The 18482-nt window shown below is 33.3% G+C and overlaps 1 protein-coding gene and 1 long non-coding RNA gene across 3 annotated transcripts in view; one reads left to right on the top strand and one right to left on the bottom strand.

Moving 5' to 3' along the window:
* DHX29 (DExH-box helicase 29) overlaps positions 1–18261 on the top strand; it is a 43238-nt gene extending 24977 nt beyond the window's left edge. For both annotated transcript variants that reach the window (XM_006206000.4, XM_072958671.1), the window contains 15 exons: positions 1051–1227; positions 1637–1777; positions 2916–3060; positions 3196–3313; positions 3938–4022; positions 5528–5616; positions 6694–6822; positions 6971–7046; positions 7893–8117; positions 9204–9340; positions 9776–9869; positions 13191–13493; positions 14301–14432; positions 15476–15572; positions 17968–18261. In XM_006206000.4, coding sequence (XP_006206062.1) covers positions 1051–1227; positions 1637–1777; positions 2916–3060; positions 3196–3313; positions 3938–4022; positions 5528–5616; positions 6694–6822; positions 6971–7046; positions 7893–8117; positions 9204–9340; positions 9776–9869; positions 13191–13493; positions 14301–14432; positions 15476–15572; positions 17968–18023 — 2004 coding nt within the window. In that variant the 3' untranslated portion in view covers positions 18024–18261. The remainder of the gene's footprint in view (positions 1–1050; positions 1228–1636; positions 1778–2915; positions 3061–3195; positions 3314–3937; positions 4023–5527; positions 5617–6693; positions 6823–6970; positions 7047–7892; positions 8118–9203; positions 9341–9775; positions 9870–13190; positions 13494–14300; positions 14433–15475; positions 15573–17967) is intronic.
* On the bottom strand, positions 2645–6413 carry LOC140695694 (uncharacterized). Its single transcript, XR_012071485.1, has 3 exons — positions 6292–6413; positions 5501–5594; positions 2645–2718 (listed from the first exon to the last, which is right to left on the bottom strand). It is a non-coding gene; the product is annotated as an uncharacterized lncRNA (long non-coding RNA).
* Positions 18262–18482: the final 221 nt, after the last annotated feature.

The following is an 18482-nucleotide window of genomic DNA, read 5'->3' on the forward strand; positions in this document are numbered from 1 at the left end:
GTATCCCATGACCGCCTGAGTTAGCTACCCTTCACATATAATTTCAAACCATCCTCTACAGTATCCTCCTGCAAGGCTGCAAACTCTGAAATGGAAAGACTGTCTTGATCATTTTTTAATTCCCAGCATCTAGCACGATGCTGAGTATTGTTTGTTAGGCTCAAAGGGCTTTGCATGATCTCATTTGATAGTTACAAACACTCTATAGTTTGTATTTGTATTCTTATTTTATAGAAAAAGAAGTAGACCCAAAGATATTTAAATAACTTTAAAGTCATATTTTAAGTAACCAAGCCAAGAAGAATTGAACTTAAGCAATTCATTCTGGAGCCTGAACATTTAGCCACTGTTGCCTCCCTTCTAAGCAAATGAATGATCGAACCTGTTTTATTTTTTGTTATTTTGATGTATTCTATCTTTTGTGTGCTACCTTAAATCTTATAAAATAAAATGCATAGAAATAAGTCCCAGTACAGAAAGTTGGAATATAGACTAGTACTTATCCAGCAGATGTTAAATTCTGACAGTGTCCCATGTTTTCATGCTCTATAGCAAGTTTATAGTGCTCTTCACTAAAAATACATCTGTTGGAAGGGCATTAGAATCTTTGTTGATAGAGAATCTGTCAGATTCCTACTAATCAGATTCCCTCTTTTCTACATAGTGGATAAACCATCTGTCTTCTTGCAGTTTTGTGTCTGTACATTTTTGTATTAGTAGCAGAGCTTTAAGAGTTACTCTGGCTTCTAAGTGAAATTTGGGAGATACCCTAATCTTATCAGCTAAACACTAACAAACCATCTCCTAGGGTAGAGACCTACTATCATAGCTATTCTTATTCATTATTTGCTGATTTTTACCAACTTCAAATTTGGAGGGTGGCTTTATTTTCAGTTCCGAAGATCTGCCTTACTTGAAACATACATCTTCTCTCTCCCTCCACGTGTACGTATGTAACCATTGGTTACCTTTTAGAAGATTTGAGTGTCTGACTGTTTTAGCCTCTTACTAGACCTTATAAATGATTAATTTTTATTCCCTTTATATTAGGTTCATGAAAGAAGTGTCCAGTCAGACTTCCTATTAATTATCTTGAAAGAAATTTTACAGAAACGCTCTGACCTACACTTGATTCTAATGAGTGCCACTGTAGACAGTGAGAAGTTTTCTACCTATTTCACACACTGCCCTATTCTGAGAATTTCAGGAAGAAGTTACCCTGTTGAGGTAAGTTTTCTTCATAATGCATATGTAAACAGAAACTGCATTTTCACCAACAAGCATTTCCAGAAGATAGGCCCATATAGTCTGAGCCTAGAACTATTTCTAGGGTATTGAAAGTCAGGAGAGGGCCTGGAGATGGCCTTTATCAGCTGATAAAGACTACTCTTTTAATTGGTTTTCACATGTAAATATACACCATAATGTCCTTTGTCCTGAAAAATTCGAGGGACAGACAGATCCATCTGTATCAGCCAAGTTCTTTATTTGCAAATAATGCAGAAGAAAAGCTTTTTTCATAATATTCTAAATTAGCATTAGATAACATTCAAAAGGTAACAATCCCTTGTTCTCTTTAAAATGTATTTACTGAAATGAATTTGAATTCACCATTTATATGCCTTAATCTGTGCAGGTTTTTCATCTTGAAGATATAATAGAAGAAACAGGCTTCGTACTGGAGAAAGATTCAGAATATTGTCAGAAATTTCTGGAAGAGGAAGAAGAAATAACCATTAATGTTACAAGCAAAGCAGGGGGAACAAACAAGTATCAGGTAAAAATAAAATATTTTGAAAGACATCTGATAGTGATATCCAGGGCACAGACTGCCATGAGAGTTTTAAATCATGTGGCTGGCACAGTGCATTCAAATATAATTTGGTAGAAGAGGATAGATATGATTATGAGCAAATTTTAAAGGTCATTTCTTTAATCTTTGTTTCACAACTCTAGTCTTCAGTTTATGATATTTTGTCTTCTTACACTATTCTTAGCCATATAGATACACGTAAAAAGTCCAGGACTTTATAAATTAAAAGCAGCTTTTATTGTTTTGTAGCAGGGATCAATTATTGAGGAGTAAATTTGTAGTGATCTTCTCTACTTTATCTCAGCACCTTAGGTAGTCAGAAATGTGGCAGGTCCAATATCTAGATCCTTGCCTTTGTTTTTTTTTCTAACAGCCTCTGACCTGGCATGAGCCAACTTTAGTCCTACAGTGAAGCTATCCAGGGCAAGCACAGTTCTTCATAGAGTTAGTTCAGTTTCAATGACACAGTTTTAGAAATATCACAAGAGGTACCTTATTCTGCCTTTTAGCCAGTGGTATTATATACAGTTATTTTCATTATATCCATGATATTTCATTTATCTGATGGAAGCACAGAGCTATGGTTACTTTATCTTTCAATTGAGCATATAAGTGAAGATACTAAAAAACTAAAATCTTTCCCTAAAACTGCAGAGATAGAAATTAGAAACTAAAGAAAGACTTCAAAAAATTAAAAATATTTCAAAAGAGATGACTGGAACTCAGCAGCCAAAGTAGAATCTAGAAGGAATGAGACAGGTGTATACTACTTACTAAAGTTGTGACCTCTCTTGGCTTGGCTGCTTTTCAGTTGCCAAGAAAAATGCATCCATTGTTCTGTTTTTCTTTGTTTCTTCTTTAATTTAGTATTTACATGCCAAGATAAAAAGCTTTTCTTAAGGAGGCTGGATGAAATTAAATTAGTAAGAGAGATGAAATTGTGTAATACTTTAATACTGTTAAAAATGTATTCTTTTTATATTTTAACCAAATAATGGTGACAGAAAAATACAGATTTGAGTGAATGCAAATATATTTTCCTTTGTCTTATAAAAATACTTAATATTTTTATTCATCTCTTTCTGATTGTGTTTTCTTTTAGGAATACATCCCAGTTCAGACTGGAACAAGTGCTGATTTAAATCCATTTTACCAGAAGTACAGTGCCCGCACTCAGCATGCTATTCTCTACATGAATCCTCATAAAATCAACCTGGATCTCATTTTGGAACTTCTGACATACTTAGGTATGTATCTGTTTCCAATGTGTCACCATTTGTTTTGATAAAACTTTTCTACTAGCTAGAGATGTTTTATTAATTTTATTAATATCTTATATGCTCTTCCTTATTTTGAATATTGTATCTTTTTAAAAATTTCAGACAGAAGTCCCCAGTTCAAAAATGTTGAAGGAGCAGTACTGATCTTTCTACCAGGCCTTGCTCATATTCAGCAGTTGTATGATCTCTTATCCACTGACAGAAGATTTTTTTCAGATCGGTAACTATAAAACTTCATTATATTCCTGGTAGTTTTAAAATAGAAAAATGTTTTGTGTATTATAACTCTTGATCAGAGTTGTCAAAGTCTTTCTACCTTCAGTTAAAATTGTCCATAGTGGAGTAAGTTTTTTTTTTTTTAATTTCTATCACAGCATTTTATCTACTAAAAATTTTAGATACTATTTCTGCATTTTTTTTCTTAATATGATTAAGCAGAGGGAATCCTGTGGTTAAGAATAAGATGGTGACTCCCCTCCCCAACCCACTGGTAGTGCAAAACCCCAACAAAATTGCAGTTTATCATCCATACATATTGAACTGGCTCTTTACTATGTCTGTTTTGATACAGTTTATTACTGCTATTATGGTTATCATTTCAACATCAGAATATATTTTTTAAATTCTTTAAACCCTACATTCTATATGATTCATTCATATTAATTTTTTTCTCTTTGATGAGTATATATGGGGTTTCATTGTCCCGTTCTCACAACTTTTGTGTGTTTAAAACTTTTCATAATAAAAAATTTAAAAGTTGCTTCTTATTTGCAAATAAATTTTGTTATTCTTTGCAGTGTCTTCTAAAGAGAAACTTGCTAAGAACTATGATTTTAACTTTCAGATATAAAGTGATAGCTCTGCATTCTATTCTTTCAACTCAAGATCAAGCTGCAGCATTCACACTTCCTCCTCAAGGAGTCAGGAAGGTAAAATTCAGTATAGCAAATTTATATGTAATCCAACTGAAGAATATTTCATGAAAGTGTTATGACTTTTTATCATCAAAGACAATATTAAATGTCTTATGATGCGTGGCAGACTCCAGATGCTCTGCAGTTTAACATAATCAAAAATGAACCCAATATTACAATTTATATTATATTTCAGTTTATATTAGGTGTTTATATTATGTATTGTTAAAGACTTTAGGGGAGTGGTAGTTTTAAAATATGGCATGGATGTTGCTTGTGAAAAGAAAAGAAAAATGACTACTTTTCCTTCAAGAAGATATCACAAAGGATGTTGCTTGTCAGGAGCTACTTGAATCCTGAGCGAGTTCTCTGTTTTTCTCTAGGTTACTCTTTCCTGATTATTTTTTGTAATACACAAAGCATTCGGTTAGGAAACAGTCTCAGTATTTTGTCTCCTCTGTTCAGGATTCTGAATGAAGAAATACTTGGCAAAGAGAGTTTCTCAGATTTTGACACTCTCTTAGAGGAAAAAAACACAATGTAGAAACTATGAGGAATACAGAGCCCCCAGCAAGAGCCTGGACTATAATGCAGGAGAACTGAGTTCTTGCCTCTAAGCCACTGCGATGTCTGTGGCCTTTGGCAACCCACTCAGCCTCACTTTCTCATCTTTAAAAGGAGATGGATTAAACTGATGCGTTTCTAACTGTGCTCTGAAATCTCCAAGGATTCAGAGATTGTGCTCTGATCTGTAACATTTGGGCTTCCCTGTAAAATTTTGTCTGAAGAAAAAAGTTCCACCTCTTTAAAAAATTCTGATCACCTAGGTCCCATCTAAGTCTTAATAATCTGGGTTCTATTTCCTAGAATAAGTGAATAAGAAAAGCAGGCATTCAGTATTAAAATACAAAGTTGAGCTAGAGTGATAATATACTGAATTTGACCTAGAATTTCCTAAATGTTTTACCTCCGAGGATTCAACAGAAAAATAAAAACAAAACACAGAAGACTGCACTCTTCAGCCGTCACCATTAAGAATTTTATAGCTAGAATTCCTACCTCCTAATTTGCAGGTCAGGTAACTGAAGGCCAAAGAAGTAAAATGACTTGCCCAGGTCACAAAGCTAATATAGTAAGTAAGTAGCAAAGCCAGGGCAGCAACCCACCAGTTCTTCTTACTGAAGAACTACTACTATTTTTTCCCTAATAACTGTGAAGTGTTCTGCTGGGCAGTCTCCATCCTCTGACCCAATTTCCCATGCTACTGTGTCATTAGGATGACTGACTAGAATTAGCGGAATAGTATTCTTGTTAACAATAAATTCTGTAACTTTAATTTACAAGTTGAAGTGATAAAACTAATTAGAACAAATTTACACAGTAATAGCAATTAGATTGTGAATTTTTGTAAATAAAATTGAAATTCACTTTTTAAACTTTATTGGCTAAAACTAAAGAAGTTTAAATGATGGCACATTGCTGAAAGTAGTTACCTAAATGTTTTGGCTTCTTATTTTCAGATTGTCTTAGCAACAAATATTGCAGAGACGGGTATCACTATTCCAGATGTTGTATTTGTAATTGATACTGGAAGAACAAAAGAAAATAAGTAAGTTTCAATTTCCCAAATCAAAACATTTTTACCTGAAAAGGGTTGGGACTCTTGAATTCTTAGGAGAAATCACAGAATCATAGCGAAAATCCCAAATGTCCTAATTCAGCTCAAAACAAAGTCTCAGAGAAACTATAGAAACTTTAAAATATCTGAGAGTAAATGTCAAAATTCATGCTATCAGTTTTCCCATAAGTAATGTCAGTGTACTGCTACTGTTAGAAAAGTGCTGAGAAAATGTTCAGAACATAAATTTTTATAAATTTGTAAATAGTTTTATAAAAGCATTATTTGTGAAAGTATAGGAAAAGAACATGGGTTTTAGAATCAGAGTTGGATATAAATCTCTGATCTGTAATCTTGAGCAAGTAATGTGACCATCAGTTATAATCATCAGTTTCCTCATATGTAAATGAGGACAATTAAAATTTCATAGTTGAAAGTGCATAGTACAGTAATTGACACATATAATAGGTAACTTTACCTGAATCTTCAGTGCAAAGATTATTCCTTTATAAATGTTTTAATGTTCATATTGCATAAATAAGGTAGACTACCTTAGTGGTTTATTATAATCTACATACACTATCCTTAATATTTAGGTAACTAGCAATACTTGGAAATAAGGATGACTATAATACAAAATAAACCCTTGATTTTTTAAAATCATACCTTTAGAGGGAGTGTTTTCAGGGTTGAATTGTATCTTGTGAAAAATGCATTGAATTATAATGTTCACAGACGCATTTCTCAAACTCTTTCAAAGAATTCTTATTGCATAATTAATAGCCATTCCACTGAAATCAAAAAGGTTCCATAGTCAGATTAATTTGGGAAAGGTTAAATTAAACAATTTTTTTCCTTGTGTCAGAGCTTTTAATTTGGTAATATGAGTTTTAGTATGCAGTATTTGCTAAATTATGTAAATATGAAACACAATTTGGAAAATGTTGGTCCACAGTGATAATAGACCTTTTTAATCTACAAATTAATTTTGAGTTAGATATTTCCAGTTTTTTCATATTTTTATTTAAGTCAATTATCTATATATTCTCTCCTAAAACACTTCTCTAGGTACCATGAAAGCAGTCAGATGAGTTCTTTGGTGGAGATATTTGTCAGCAAAGCAAGTGCTCTACAGCGCCAGGGGAGAGCTGGGCGGGTCAGAGATGGCTTCTGTTTCCGAATGTACACAAGAGAAAGGTATGGCATAGCCCAGACATTAAAAATGCATAAACCAGTACAGTGTGGCATTTCTAGTATTTAGTAGTATTTTATTTTATTTTCAGATTTGAAGGCTTTATGGACTTTAGTATTATGTGTATTTAGTAGTGTTTTATTTTATTTTCAGATTTGAAGGGTTTATGGACTATTCTGTCCCTGAAATCTTACGTGTGCCTTTGGAGGAATTATGTCTTCATATTATGGTAATCTGAAAAGAACTTGGATGAATTTTTTGTTCTTCACCCCTTTGTAGAAAAAAAAATTGCTCTAGATTTTCAAGTATTTTATTTACGGTTCTTTAATAAATGTCTCTTCCCCCCACCTTTTATAAGTAAACCCACTGTGCTTCAAATCTGCCATAGGCACTCATACTTTATAGATTAAAATACAGTCTCATAACCTATACCAGTCGTCCTCAACTGGGAATGATATTGCTCACCAGGGGACCACTGGGAATGTTAAGAGACATTTTGGTTGTCAGAACCAGGGGGAGAGGGGAGCCATGCTATGGATATATAGTGGGTCGAGGCCAAGGATGCTGCTCAACATTCTACCATGAACAACACAGTCCCCTAAAACAAAGGATTGTCTGGCCCCAAATAACAACAGAGCTGGAATTGAGAACTCCTGACCTAGAACAAGGGCCTCCTAGTCTGAAAGATCTATAATATCCTTCAGTTACTAGATTTTTTTTTAAACATCTTTTATTAAAAGCTATGTTGTGTTCTTTTTTTTAAACATCTTTTATTAAAAGCTATGTTGTGTTCTTTTTTTTAAACATCTTTTATTAAAAGCTATGTTGTGTTCTTTTTTTAAACATCTTTTATTAAAAGCTATGTCAGTTACTAGATTTTTGATTCCATAAAAATCAGTAATGAAGAAACTAAAAATATAGACTAGAAGATCTCATCCTCATGTTTACACCCTTAAACACGAACACACATTTATTGTCTTTGCTTAAAATTTTACTTAAATTTAGTTCTAGTTTGACTATCTCTTTGTTAATTCTTTCTGATCATATACCAATTTATCACTTTTTCAATCTGCAGAAATGCAATCTTGGTTCTCCTGAAGATTTCCTCTCCAAAGCTTTAGATCCTCCTCAACTTCAAGTAATCAGCAATGCAATGAATTTACTCCGAAAAATTGGAGCTTGTGAACTAAATGAGCCTAAACTGACTCCACTGGGCCAACACCTAGCAGCTTTGCCCGTGAATGTCAAGATTGGCAAGATGCTTATTTTTGGTGCCATATTTGGCTGCCTTGATCCAGTGGTAAGACAAACACTGTTGCTTCTTCACTTTAAATATCGTTTTGGCTAGGAAAGTTTTAAGTTTGGCAACAACTTTTAACTTTTAATTTTTTAACTAAATAGAATGTCTGTCCTAACATTAATATCAGGAAATCTGAATGCTTGAGAATTTTTGAATATTTAACTTTTTATATTTATATACAAGAAAATATATTCATCCGTTTTTTTCATTTTACTTCAATACTCTTATTATCAATTTTACCTAAGTGTATTGTAGGTACAGTTTTGTAGGAGGGTTTTGGTTTGTGTAGACTTTGCTATCAGACATCCCACTTGAAATATTAACTGAATACATAGTGGATGATTCTTCGGGAGTTTTGAATTCCACACACAAGTGGAATCAAAACTTCCTCTTTTTTTTTTTTTTATCAAGCCAGCAATTACCAGCAATTCTGTTTTCTCAATTACCTCAGAATTAACACTTTGTACCTCTGTCTAAATCTCTTGGCTCGTATGCCTGCTATGCCATTCTAACTTTCCAGCATTATCAAGTTGTGACCTTTTCTGGGACTGCAAATCAAGGCTGTTTGAAAACGAAATGGAGAGAGTATGACTTACCTCTAGTATTAGAAATTCTCACCAGAATTATGCTGAGTCCAAGAAATAACCTCTCCCACGATAGTTGATCTGAAATCTGCAATAACAACAAATTATATAGTCCAGATTATTTAAGAAGTATTTAAAGAGTATTGCAGGCAATGGAAATTCAGACTAGGAGTCAGGATATCTGAGCCATCATTCAGCAACTGCTTGTAACTGTGTGACAGACTATAAATCACTTACTCATTTTTAAAAATCTCTGATTGTGGTGATTCAACTTCCCTTTCTCACAAAGATGGTATAAAAATAAAGTGATATATTTTTCAAATTCCATAAAATGGAACAAAAAGCAATTAAAATGAAAATATGTTAGCTATTATAGAATATGATAAGTTGAAAAGAAACATGTAACCTGAAAGTGCAATTGTTTTATGATTTGCTTTCTATTACAGATCAGCTTTCAATATATACCTCTTTAATGATAAATTTCTTGGTTATTTATGGATAGGCAACACTAGCTGCAGTTATGACAGAGAAGTCTCCTTTTACCACACCAATTGGTCGAAAAGATGAAGCAGATCTTGCAAAATCGGCTTTGGCTATGGCAGATTCAGACCATCTGACGATCTACAGTGCATATCTGGGGTAAAGAAATAATCTGAATGTTTTCAGTAGGTCAAACCTGAGGGTATTTACCTTTTAAAAAAATTTATCTTTGACTTTTATTAAAACGATGCATTTAAGATTTTAAATTTGCTTTTAGTTACTTAATCTGTCAAGGTATAAATTATTTTAGGGATTCATATTTTTATAATCCTAAAATTTAGGAATAATGTACTTTGTATTATTATATGTATATTACATTGTATTTGAAGTTAATAATTTTCTGTTAAACATAAACAAAAAGAATCTGTATTGTAGTTGAAACTCTTATATACAATTGGCTAGTTCCTAAAACAAGCAAAACCCTTCCTCTTTTTAAAGGATTATAAATTAATTAGGGCTTACTTTGGTTAGTACGTCTGAAAAAGAGAGTTTGAGAAGCAAACATACTAAACCTTGGTCATTTTTCTTACATAGATGGAAGAAAGCACGGGAAGAAGGAGGCTATCGTTCTGAAATAGCATATTGCCGGAGGAATTTTCTTAATAGAACATCACTGCTAACCCTAGAGGTAAATCTTAATACAACTATCTTAATTCAGCATCATATGTTTGACCAATAGGATTATTTTGGAAAAAGAAATGCCTGGGATAGTGCTTGACACATAGTAAGGGTTTAATAAATATTTGCTGAATTAATAAATCTGTAATTTTTTGTTGTTGTTTTTCCCAACAGGTAACTGTATTACACAGTGATTCAAAATAGTATTTAGCAATCATAATATATTCAGGAAAGGATAAAAGATGCAACATGATTTCATAAAAATAACACTAGCTTGGGAATTAGGATAGCTGTCTGTTCAACAGCTCAGCTTGGGAGGAGTTTTTTTTTCAGGGGGAGGTTAATTATTCTAAGACTCAGTTCCTCATTTCAAAAAAAGGAATTGAATAGGGATTTTCTAGTTTTTCTCAACTCTGAAAATCAGTTGTTACTTTTTATTATTTTCAAACATACATAAAAGTAAACAAAATAATATAATGAACTCCTATGTCCCTATTTTCCACTTCCATAATTATCAACATCTGGTCAACCTTGTTTTACTTATACTCCCTTTATTCCACTATCTGCCCTCTAGATTATTTTGAAGCAAATTCCAGGAGTCAGATTGTTACATATCTCTGAAGTATAGGATTCTTTTTTTCTTTAACATTACCATATCTTAAAAAAGTAATTCCTGTTGTCATCTCATCCAGTGCCTTGCTAAGTAGAAAGAATGGAACAGCAATAATAAAATGTCTTTCAATAAGTTAAGAAAAAAAATCCTTAATATCATCAGCTATACACTGTTTAAATATCCCGGATAATCTTGTAAATGTTTTTTTAACAGCTAGTTCAAATCATGGTCCAAACAAGGTCCATACATTGAATAACGTCTCCTAAGTTTAGTACATCATTTAAAGGGAAATGGTGTTTAGTGCAGACACGCTATAAAACTATTTAGAAAATAAATTTAATGTATCGTTCAATAATCCTGCTATTCTATACTCATATTTTAAAAGGTTAAAAAACTTTCTTATTTGCATATAATTTGACCCATTATTTCTTTGTGATTTAAAATAACTGCCGAGATGACAGCAAGGACTTCTTTAAGTGGAATGAACTTTGTCCTTGAAGCAGAAGGGATAAATTGAAGAATAGCCGCCTCTGGGCCAACTGACCGGGGTTCAAGATATGGAGAGCTAATCAGCACTCTTCTGTCTCTACTCCACTTCCTCCCAGCCTCCAAGTTGCCTCCTAGCCCCTTCTTTCTGTGAACCTTTTCCTAACCTCCCCTGGGCTGCAAGATTTTCAGTCTCTTCACCGGCCCTGCAGTATTACAGCAACTGTCTGTCTGGTCTTTCCTCCCCTGGAATTAAAATCCCTTAAGTCCCAAACCAGAAACTTAAAGGAATTCCTAAATGTAAATGTCACGTTTTAATCATTTGTATCCTCTTTACTTTTAAAGATGCTCATCCTTCCTGTAGTATTTTAGGTGATTGGCACTGCTAGAGGTAGAAAAAGATTTTAGGCAACAAGTTTAGATTGTTGCCATTAATAAGCTTTGTCAGAATTCTTTAGGAAATTAGGGTGAGTGTCCCAGAGACAAGTGAAGATCAGTCCTCTGTAATTCTTCCACAGTGTTCTCTGTGTGACCATACTTACCCAGTAACAATGGCAAAAGGAGAGCTACTATTGCAGTAAATATACTGAGTGAAAATGCATTCAAGCACATTTTTATTGCTCTCACATTTTAGACATTCTTACGTTTTATGTCTGAAGTCTTAGGGTAGCGGAATCAGGTGACTCCATTTAATCCTTGACTTTCCGGTATCTTTTTTTCCTTCCTAATGTAATTTGGGCTACACTTAACTAAATAATAATTTGGCATCCTATCAGTTTTTTTAATTGAAGTATGGTTGATTTATAACATTATATTTATTTTAAGTTGTATAGCATAGTGATTCAGTATTTTTATAGATTACACTCTATTAAAAGTCCTTACAAAATAATGGCAATAATTGCCTGTACTGTAGAATATATCCCAGTTGTTTGTCTGTTTTATACATACTAGTGTGTATCTTTTAATCCCATACCCCTGTCTTGCCCCTCCCCCTTTCCCCGCTGGTAACCACTAGTTTTCTATATCTGTGAGTCAGATTCTGTTTTGCTATATACATTTGTTTATATTTTAGATTCCACAAATAAGTGATATCTTACAGTATTTGTCTTCTCTGACTTATTTACTAGCATAATACTTTCTAGGTCCATCATTGCTGCAAATGGCAGAATTTTTTTTTCATTTTTATTAAAGTTTTACTATAATAGGTATTTATGGAACTTGAGGAATAGTAATAAGACATTTCTTCACAAGTGTTGGCTGGTGCTAAACTTGAAAATAAACTGATATATTAATAAAATGCAGAATCTGAAAAGTTTGCTAAACTTTAACAAAGTATTATTTATACAAAGAATAATGCACAGAGATATATACTTTATGCTGCTTGCTTTACTTAGTAATATGACAAACTAGGAAAATATTTAATGAATACTAGTATTTATAATAAGGCTAGAAATGAAAATGTTTAGCATGCCGCCACATTTCCACAAAGGCTTTTTTTAATTGAGGTATAGTTGATTTACAATACTTAGAAGTTTTAGGTGTGCCACATAGTGATTCAAAAGTTTTAAAAGTTATACTCCACTTATAGTTATTCTAAAATATTAGCTATGTTCCATGCGCTGACAATATATTCTTGTAGCTTACTTGTTTTATTCATAGTAGTTTGTATCTCTTACCCTACCCTTTCTTGCCTCTCCTTCCTTCCATCTCCCTCCTGGTAACCACTAGTTTGTCCTTTATGTCTCTGAATCTGTTTCTTTTTTGTGTCATATTCACTAGTTTTATGTTTAGATTCCACATAGAAGTGATAACATACAGCATTTGTCTTCCTCTGACTTATTTCAATAAGCATTAATACCCTCCAGGTCCATTCATGTAATAGCAAATGGCAAAATGTCATTCTTTTTATGGTGGAGTAATAGTCCATTACATATGTACAGCACATCTTCTTTAGCCATTTGTCTGTTGATGGACCTTTGGGTTGCTTCCATATCTTGGCTATTGTATATAGTGCTGCTATGAACATTGAGGTGCATTTATCTTTTCAAATTAGTGTTTTCATTTTTTTCCAGATATTATACCTAGCGTGGAATTGCTGGATCATGTAGTAATTCTATTTTTAGCTTTCTGGCATCCTATCAATTTTGATAGGAAATAGTAATATAAGGTTGTTTGGCAACTTCTCTGTTTCAATCAGTTATGATCTTGTCTCTTTTTAACAAACCAATCTAGGATGTAAAGCAGGAGTTAATAAAGTTGGTTAAGGCAGCAGGATTTTCATCATCCACAACTTCTAATGGCTCAGAAGGAAACAGAGCCTTACAGACCCTTTCCTTCCAAGAAACTGCTCTTCTTAAAGCTGTACTGACCGCCGGACTGTATGACAATGTGGGGAAGATACTCTATACAAAATCAGTTGATGTTACAGAAAAATTGGCTTGCGTTGTGGAGACAGCCCAAGGCAAAGCACAAGTACATCCATCCTCAGTAAATCGAGATTTGCAAACTTATGGATGGCTTTTATACCAGGAGAAGGTAAAGTGCCCATTCTTAAATTCCAGTATTCAAGGCATTATTCTGGAAGTCATAACAAGTTAGGATTCCCAACAAATACTACATTTGGTTCTTAAATTTTCTGAGCTATTCATTTTTGTTCCTGTTTGAAATCAAGCTGTATATGGTTTCTCAAAAAAACATACAATGTGCCTTTTTTCCACATGTCCAAATAAGGGAGATTATGGGATGGGATAGAACTACATATGATGTGGCAACAGTTTGAGTCACAGTGCAATCTAAGATAATTTTAATAGCAAATATTTGTAGATTACAATTAAAACAGTCAACCTTTTGAACCATAGCTCATTAAATTAACAAAGACCGATAATTTCAAGCACTGGCTTGAATAATTCCCAGCATATCATCAAACTTAAATGTAAAACGTGACAGATTCCTGACTAATGGCCATAGCTGAACATTGGTCTAGAAACCAGACACTCTGAAACTTAATCATAATTTTATTTTTACACTATTTAACAGCATTAGCATTATAAATTTACTTCTTCATAGTTCTATTTATGTTGAAGGTATATAATTCAGCCTTACAGTTAATGTTTAAAATCCTTTTAATAGTATAAATGCCCAGGTGGTGATTGTGATTATAAAATTGACAAATTACACACATATGAGAATGTAGACATGTAGCTTTACAAAGCATGATTTAAAATATATAGTGGCAGATTACAGAAAAATGCATATGTAAAATAGACTAAATGAATTTCTTACATTTTTAGTCTGTGAAATGTTTTTAGTTTTGTTTTTTTTTCCTCTCTATTTTTCATGCAGATAAGGTATGCCCGAGTTTATCTGAGGGAAACTACCCTAATAACCCCTTTTCCAGTTTTACTTTTTGGTGGTGAAATAGAAGTTCAGCACCGGGAACGTCTTCTCTCTGTTGATGGCTGGATCTATTTTCAGGTACATGCTACAACTGATTTTACTGATTACATTACAATTTCTACTTCTAGTATCACTGAGGTAGATTTTTTAAAAATTTTATTGGAGTTTGCATAATTTCTTCCTATAATTTGACTTAAAATAGAAGACTTCCTTATTGTATCTTATCTATATGGTTTTAAATCTGTTAAATTTGAAAATCAAATTATATTGCTATTACAGATTGCATTTATTGCCAGTAACAATTACAACTTGCCATGTGTTGTGTACAATAGTTAGCTTTACACAGATTATCCCAAATTTAATACCCTAACAATCTTGTTAGATAATTTCTATAGTTCCCTTTCTACAGACAAGGCATTTAAGCTCAAGTGAGAAGTTAAGTAATTTACCATTATTAATGGTAGAGCAAGATTTAAACCTAGAACTGTCTGATCCTCAGACTTATAATCCTTCCACTTATAATCCTTGTGCTGTAAAAAGATACAGACTCGTAGCTTTTCATGCATATTGTCAAATTCTTCTCTGGAAAAATCGAACAACCAGCAATACTGGCAGTAAGTTTATTTCTCTGTAGCTCATCAACATTGACCAGTTTAAACTGAGTAAATCTAATACATTCTGCTGTAATATACCACGATAACTGATTGTCTAAGACTGGAGATAAAAATTTTAAAGGCAACTTAAAAAATATATGCAATTCTTACAAAGAGGCTGAGGTGGTGGAAGTGTTCTGTAATGAGATTGTGGTGATAGTTGCAATTTTCATCTCAAAAACTATAGTCTTCACTCCCACAGAGCTGATGTTAAGAAAACAGTAATTGAAATAATGGTTGCTTTATTTTGGAAAGAGATACCAAATGTATAGGTACTTAATAAGGAAATTGAGGTTTGTGTATCTTAGCTGCAGTGAGTAAGCTGCTTAAATTTTTCCCATAACATTTTGTATTATATTAAAGTCTAGATGTGCACATCGTAAGGTATACATGCTTATCTTGATTTTATTTAGACACATTCACACTCCTGGGATTAACTTTGTCAAATCTGTCATCTCCTCTCAATAGGCACCTGTAAAGATAGCTGTCATTTTCAAACAGCTAAGAGTTCTCATTGATTCTGTTTTAAGAAAAAAGCTTGAAAATCCTAAGATGTCCCTTGAAAGTAAGTATTTGATTATAATGTAGGTAGAAAACAGTGTACTTTTAAACATTGACATACACTATAGCTCACTGAAGTCTTAAATTCCGTATGATTAAAAATTATTTTAATAAAATTTATTTTATACTGAATTCCATTAGATTGATAAATTTTCATTATTCACAACCTACTTATCCTTTTAAGATTCTTTTAGTTTATTCCTTCCTCTCCTAAGTTTCACTTCTAAACTTCTGGCCATTTCACAGAAAAAGAATGATAAAACTGAGCATTTGTAAATTTTGCTACTTACTGACATACTAGTAAACTAGTGATACAGTTATAAAAAATTAAAAAGAGGGATTTTCTGTGAGCTTCCCGGCATGTTTTCTCTACCATTCTCAAAAATGCAGACCCATTAGTCTGTATAAAATAAGTACATTGTCCTTCAACAGAAGTCTGCAGTGGACACCTGAGTTCCCACTTAGTCTTGTACAGTGTTTCCCAGACTTGCCAAATCATCAGAATTTTCCTGGCAGTTATGAAAAATACAAAGTCCTAAGACCTACCCCAAGTGTACTGAATCTCCTCTATGGGAGAGGCATATGGCTGTATTACTTTTTAATCTCCTTTAATTTGTAACACTTCCCCTCTACTACCATCCCCATTTTTAAATATAATTATTTTTAATAAACTGGGTTATTTTTCTGGTAGAATTTCCCCCCTTTAGGATTTGGTTGGTTGCATCTTCATGCTTTGATTTAATGTATTTTTCCATTCTTTGTTTCCTGCAAACCTGGTAGTTATATCTAAAGACTTGATTAGAATCAGGTTTTTAGGAAAAGAATATTTTTTGGTTAGTACTATATTTTTCCCATTGTATCACACCAGTTTGCTTTTCCTGCTTTTATCAATGTTAAGAATTGATCAGTGTGATTATATTTAACAAGTACCCCAGTTAATTCTCATAGGCAAGTTGGAGAGCTACTGGTCTAGTGCTACTACCCTGAAGCCTCACACTCAGTGTTTATTTGTGTAACTGAAAGTGAGTGAATAAACATTAAATTGTATTAATTTTCCTATACTGCTGGAAACTTAGATCAGGTCTTGGCATATTAAGAGATGTAGGCTTGGAGGAAGGGGAGTAGCTCAGTGGTATAGTGCATGCTTAGCATGCATGAGGTCCTGGGTTCAATCCCTAGTACCACTATTAAAAAAGAGAGAGATGTGGGCTCTTTTCTTAGGGAACTTTGTACACTACAACTCAGCCTTAGAAAGAATTACATTATATATAGAGGACAGGTTGAACCTCAACTTCCAAACTAAGAAAAGTGAATTTTAAAATGATGTCAGTTTCTCTTTGCCATAAAAGAGAAAGCAGAACTTGCCCTCGGGTGAACTATATACTTTTGATTTAGGATGGAGGATGGAGTACATTAGTGTCCTCCCTTTTTGGACTTTATAGTAAAAAAAGAAATAACTTAAAGTTGCTCTTGTGCTTTCTTCTACTCTTCCTCAGACTAAAAATCATGGTTCTTTTTAGACCAGCCAGCAGGTGACCTCTCCATGCACCGCCCCCTTCCTTTTTTAAATGCCACTGTAGCCTCTAGGAACCTGAGTGTCAGGCCATGGGCCCATTTATCAGAATTCCCCATTGCAATCATTGAAATACAGAGCACAGAGCATTCTCTTATTGAAGTGTCTAGTATAAATACAGAATTTCAATCTTGGAGCCCTGATAATTACAGCACCTAGAGAGTGGTTATGAAGTTCTTAGAAAGTCGCAATATCAGAGCAACTGATACTGCTAGCAGGAGTAGAAGCAGCTGTTAACAAAACTTCTTTAGCAAATAATGTAGCCTCTGTTGCTCTGTTTGTCAAATTAACTGGTATTTGATTCCTTTGTTGTGTAGAGGTCTGTCACTTTGCCACTGACATCTCTCCAAGAGCATTTCCCTGTTAAAATTTTTAGTTTCCTTTGGATTAAACATGGAGAAACTGATAACAGTTCCTTATTCCTTGCCCATATTGTTGGAATCCTGACAAATTCTGAAGTACATGGAAGAATCAAAAAGCCTTTAGTATATCTGAGCCAGGTGAAAAAGTTAGGAAACTTCCTGTCTTAAAAGAGTTTTTATAAAGGACTAACAGTTATATCACATGATCTCTTCAGGCCTTTGCCTGCTTTTTGTCAAAGTAGGTGTGGTATAGCTATACTGATAATTAAAATAATACTTGTAGGACAACAAATTATATTATGGAGGCATCTCTAGTTTTATAGTGAATATTGCTGATGTTAATTCTGTATTCTAATTTTAAAGAATCATTTAATGAAGTATACCTGTTGTTTACATGTGTATACATTGGAAAATTAGTCAACAATGAATTTATGCATGGTTTTTTTTCTTCTTCTTCCATCCAGATGATAAGATTCTACAGATCATTACAGAATTGATAAAAACAGAGAATAATAATTGAAACTGAAATTTCATGGTCAACTGCTTTAAAAACTAAGAGGAAGACAGGTGTCATGAAATTATGTGAAAATGGACTATCCCATTAAGTATTTCAGTACTTAAAATGTTGGTACTAGCCATAAATTAAAGGTGGTGGAAAAAAGCACACACTTTAAACGTGTAATTTTCTAATTTCTTTTTAATGATGGTCTTCTCAATGTATTTGCCACTACATTTACAATAAATTCTTTGGTATCATCCATGTAGTATACATTATGTGCCTTACGGGCAAGGCCTGTGTCTGTAAGTGTTGTGATTCCCTGTGTACCCACCTCATCCTCAGTCCCTTATGTCTGGAGAGTTTAGACCTTCTTGACCCAGAGGAGAAAATGACCTCCAAAACCAGTTGTAATTAAATTTCTAGGAAAAGGAACAACTTCAGGAGTCAGTTATTTAATATTTGATACCCAAAGTCAAAATC

Source organism: Vicugna pacos, chromosome 3 (genome assembly GCF_048564905.1).
Source record: "Vicugna pacos chromosome 3, VicPac4, whole genome shotgun sequence".
Classification (NCBI taxonomy): domain Eukaryota; kingdom Metazoa; phylum Chordata; class Mammalia; order Artiodactyla; family Camelidae; genus Vicugna; species Vicugna pacos.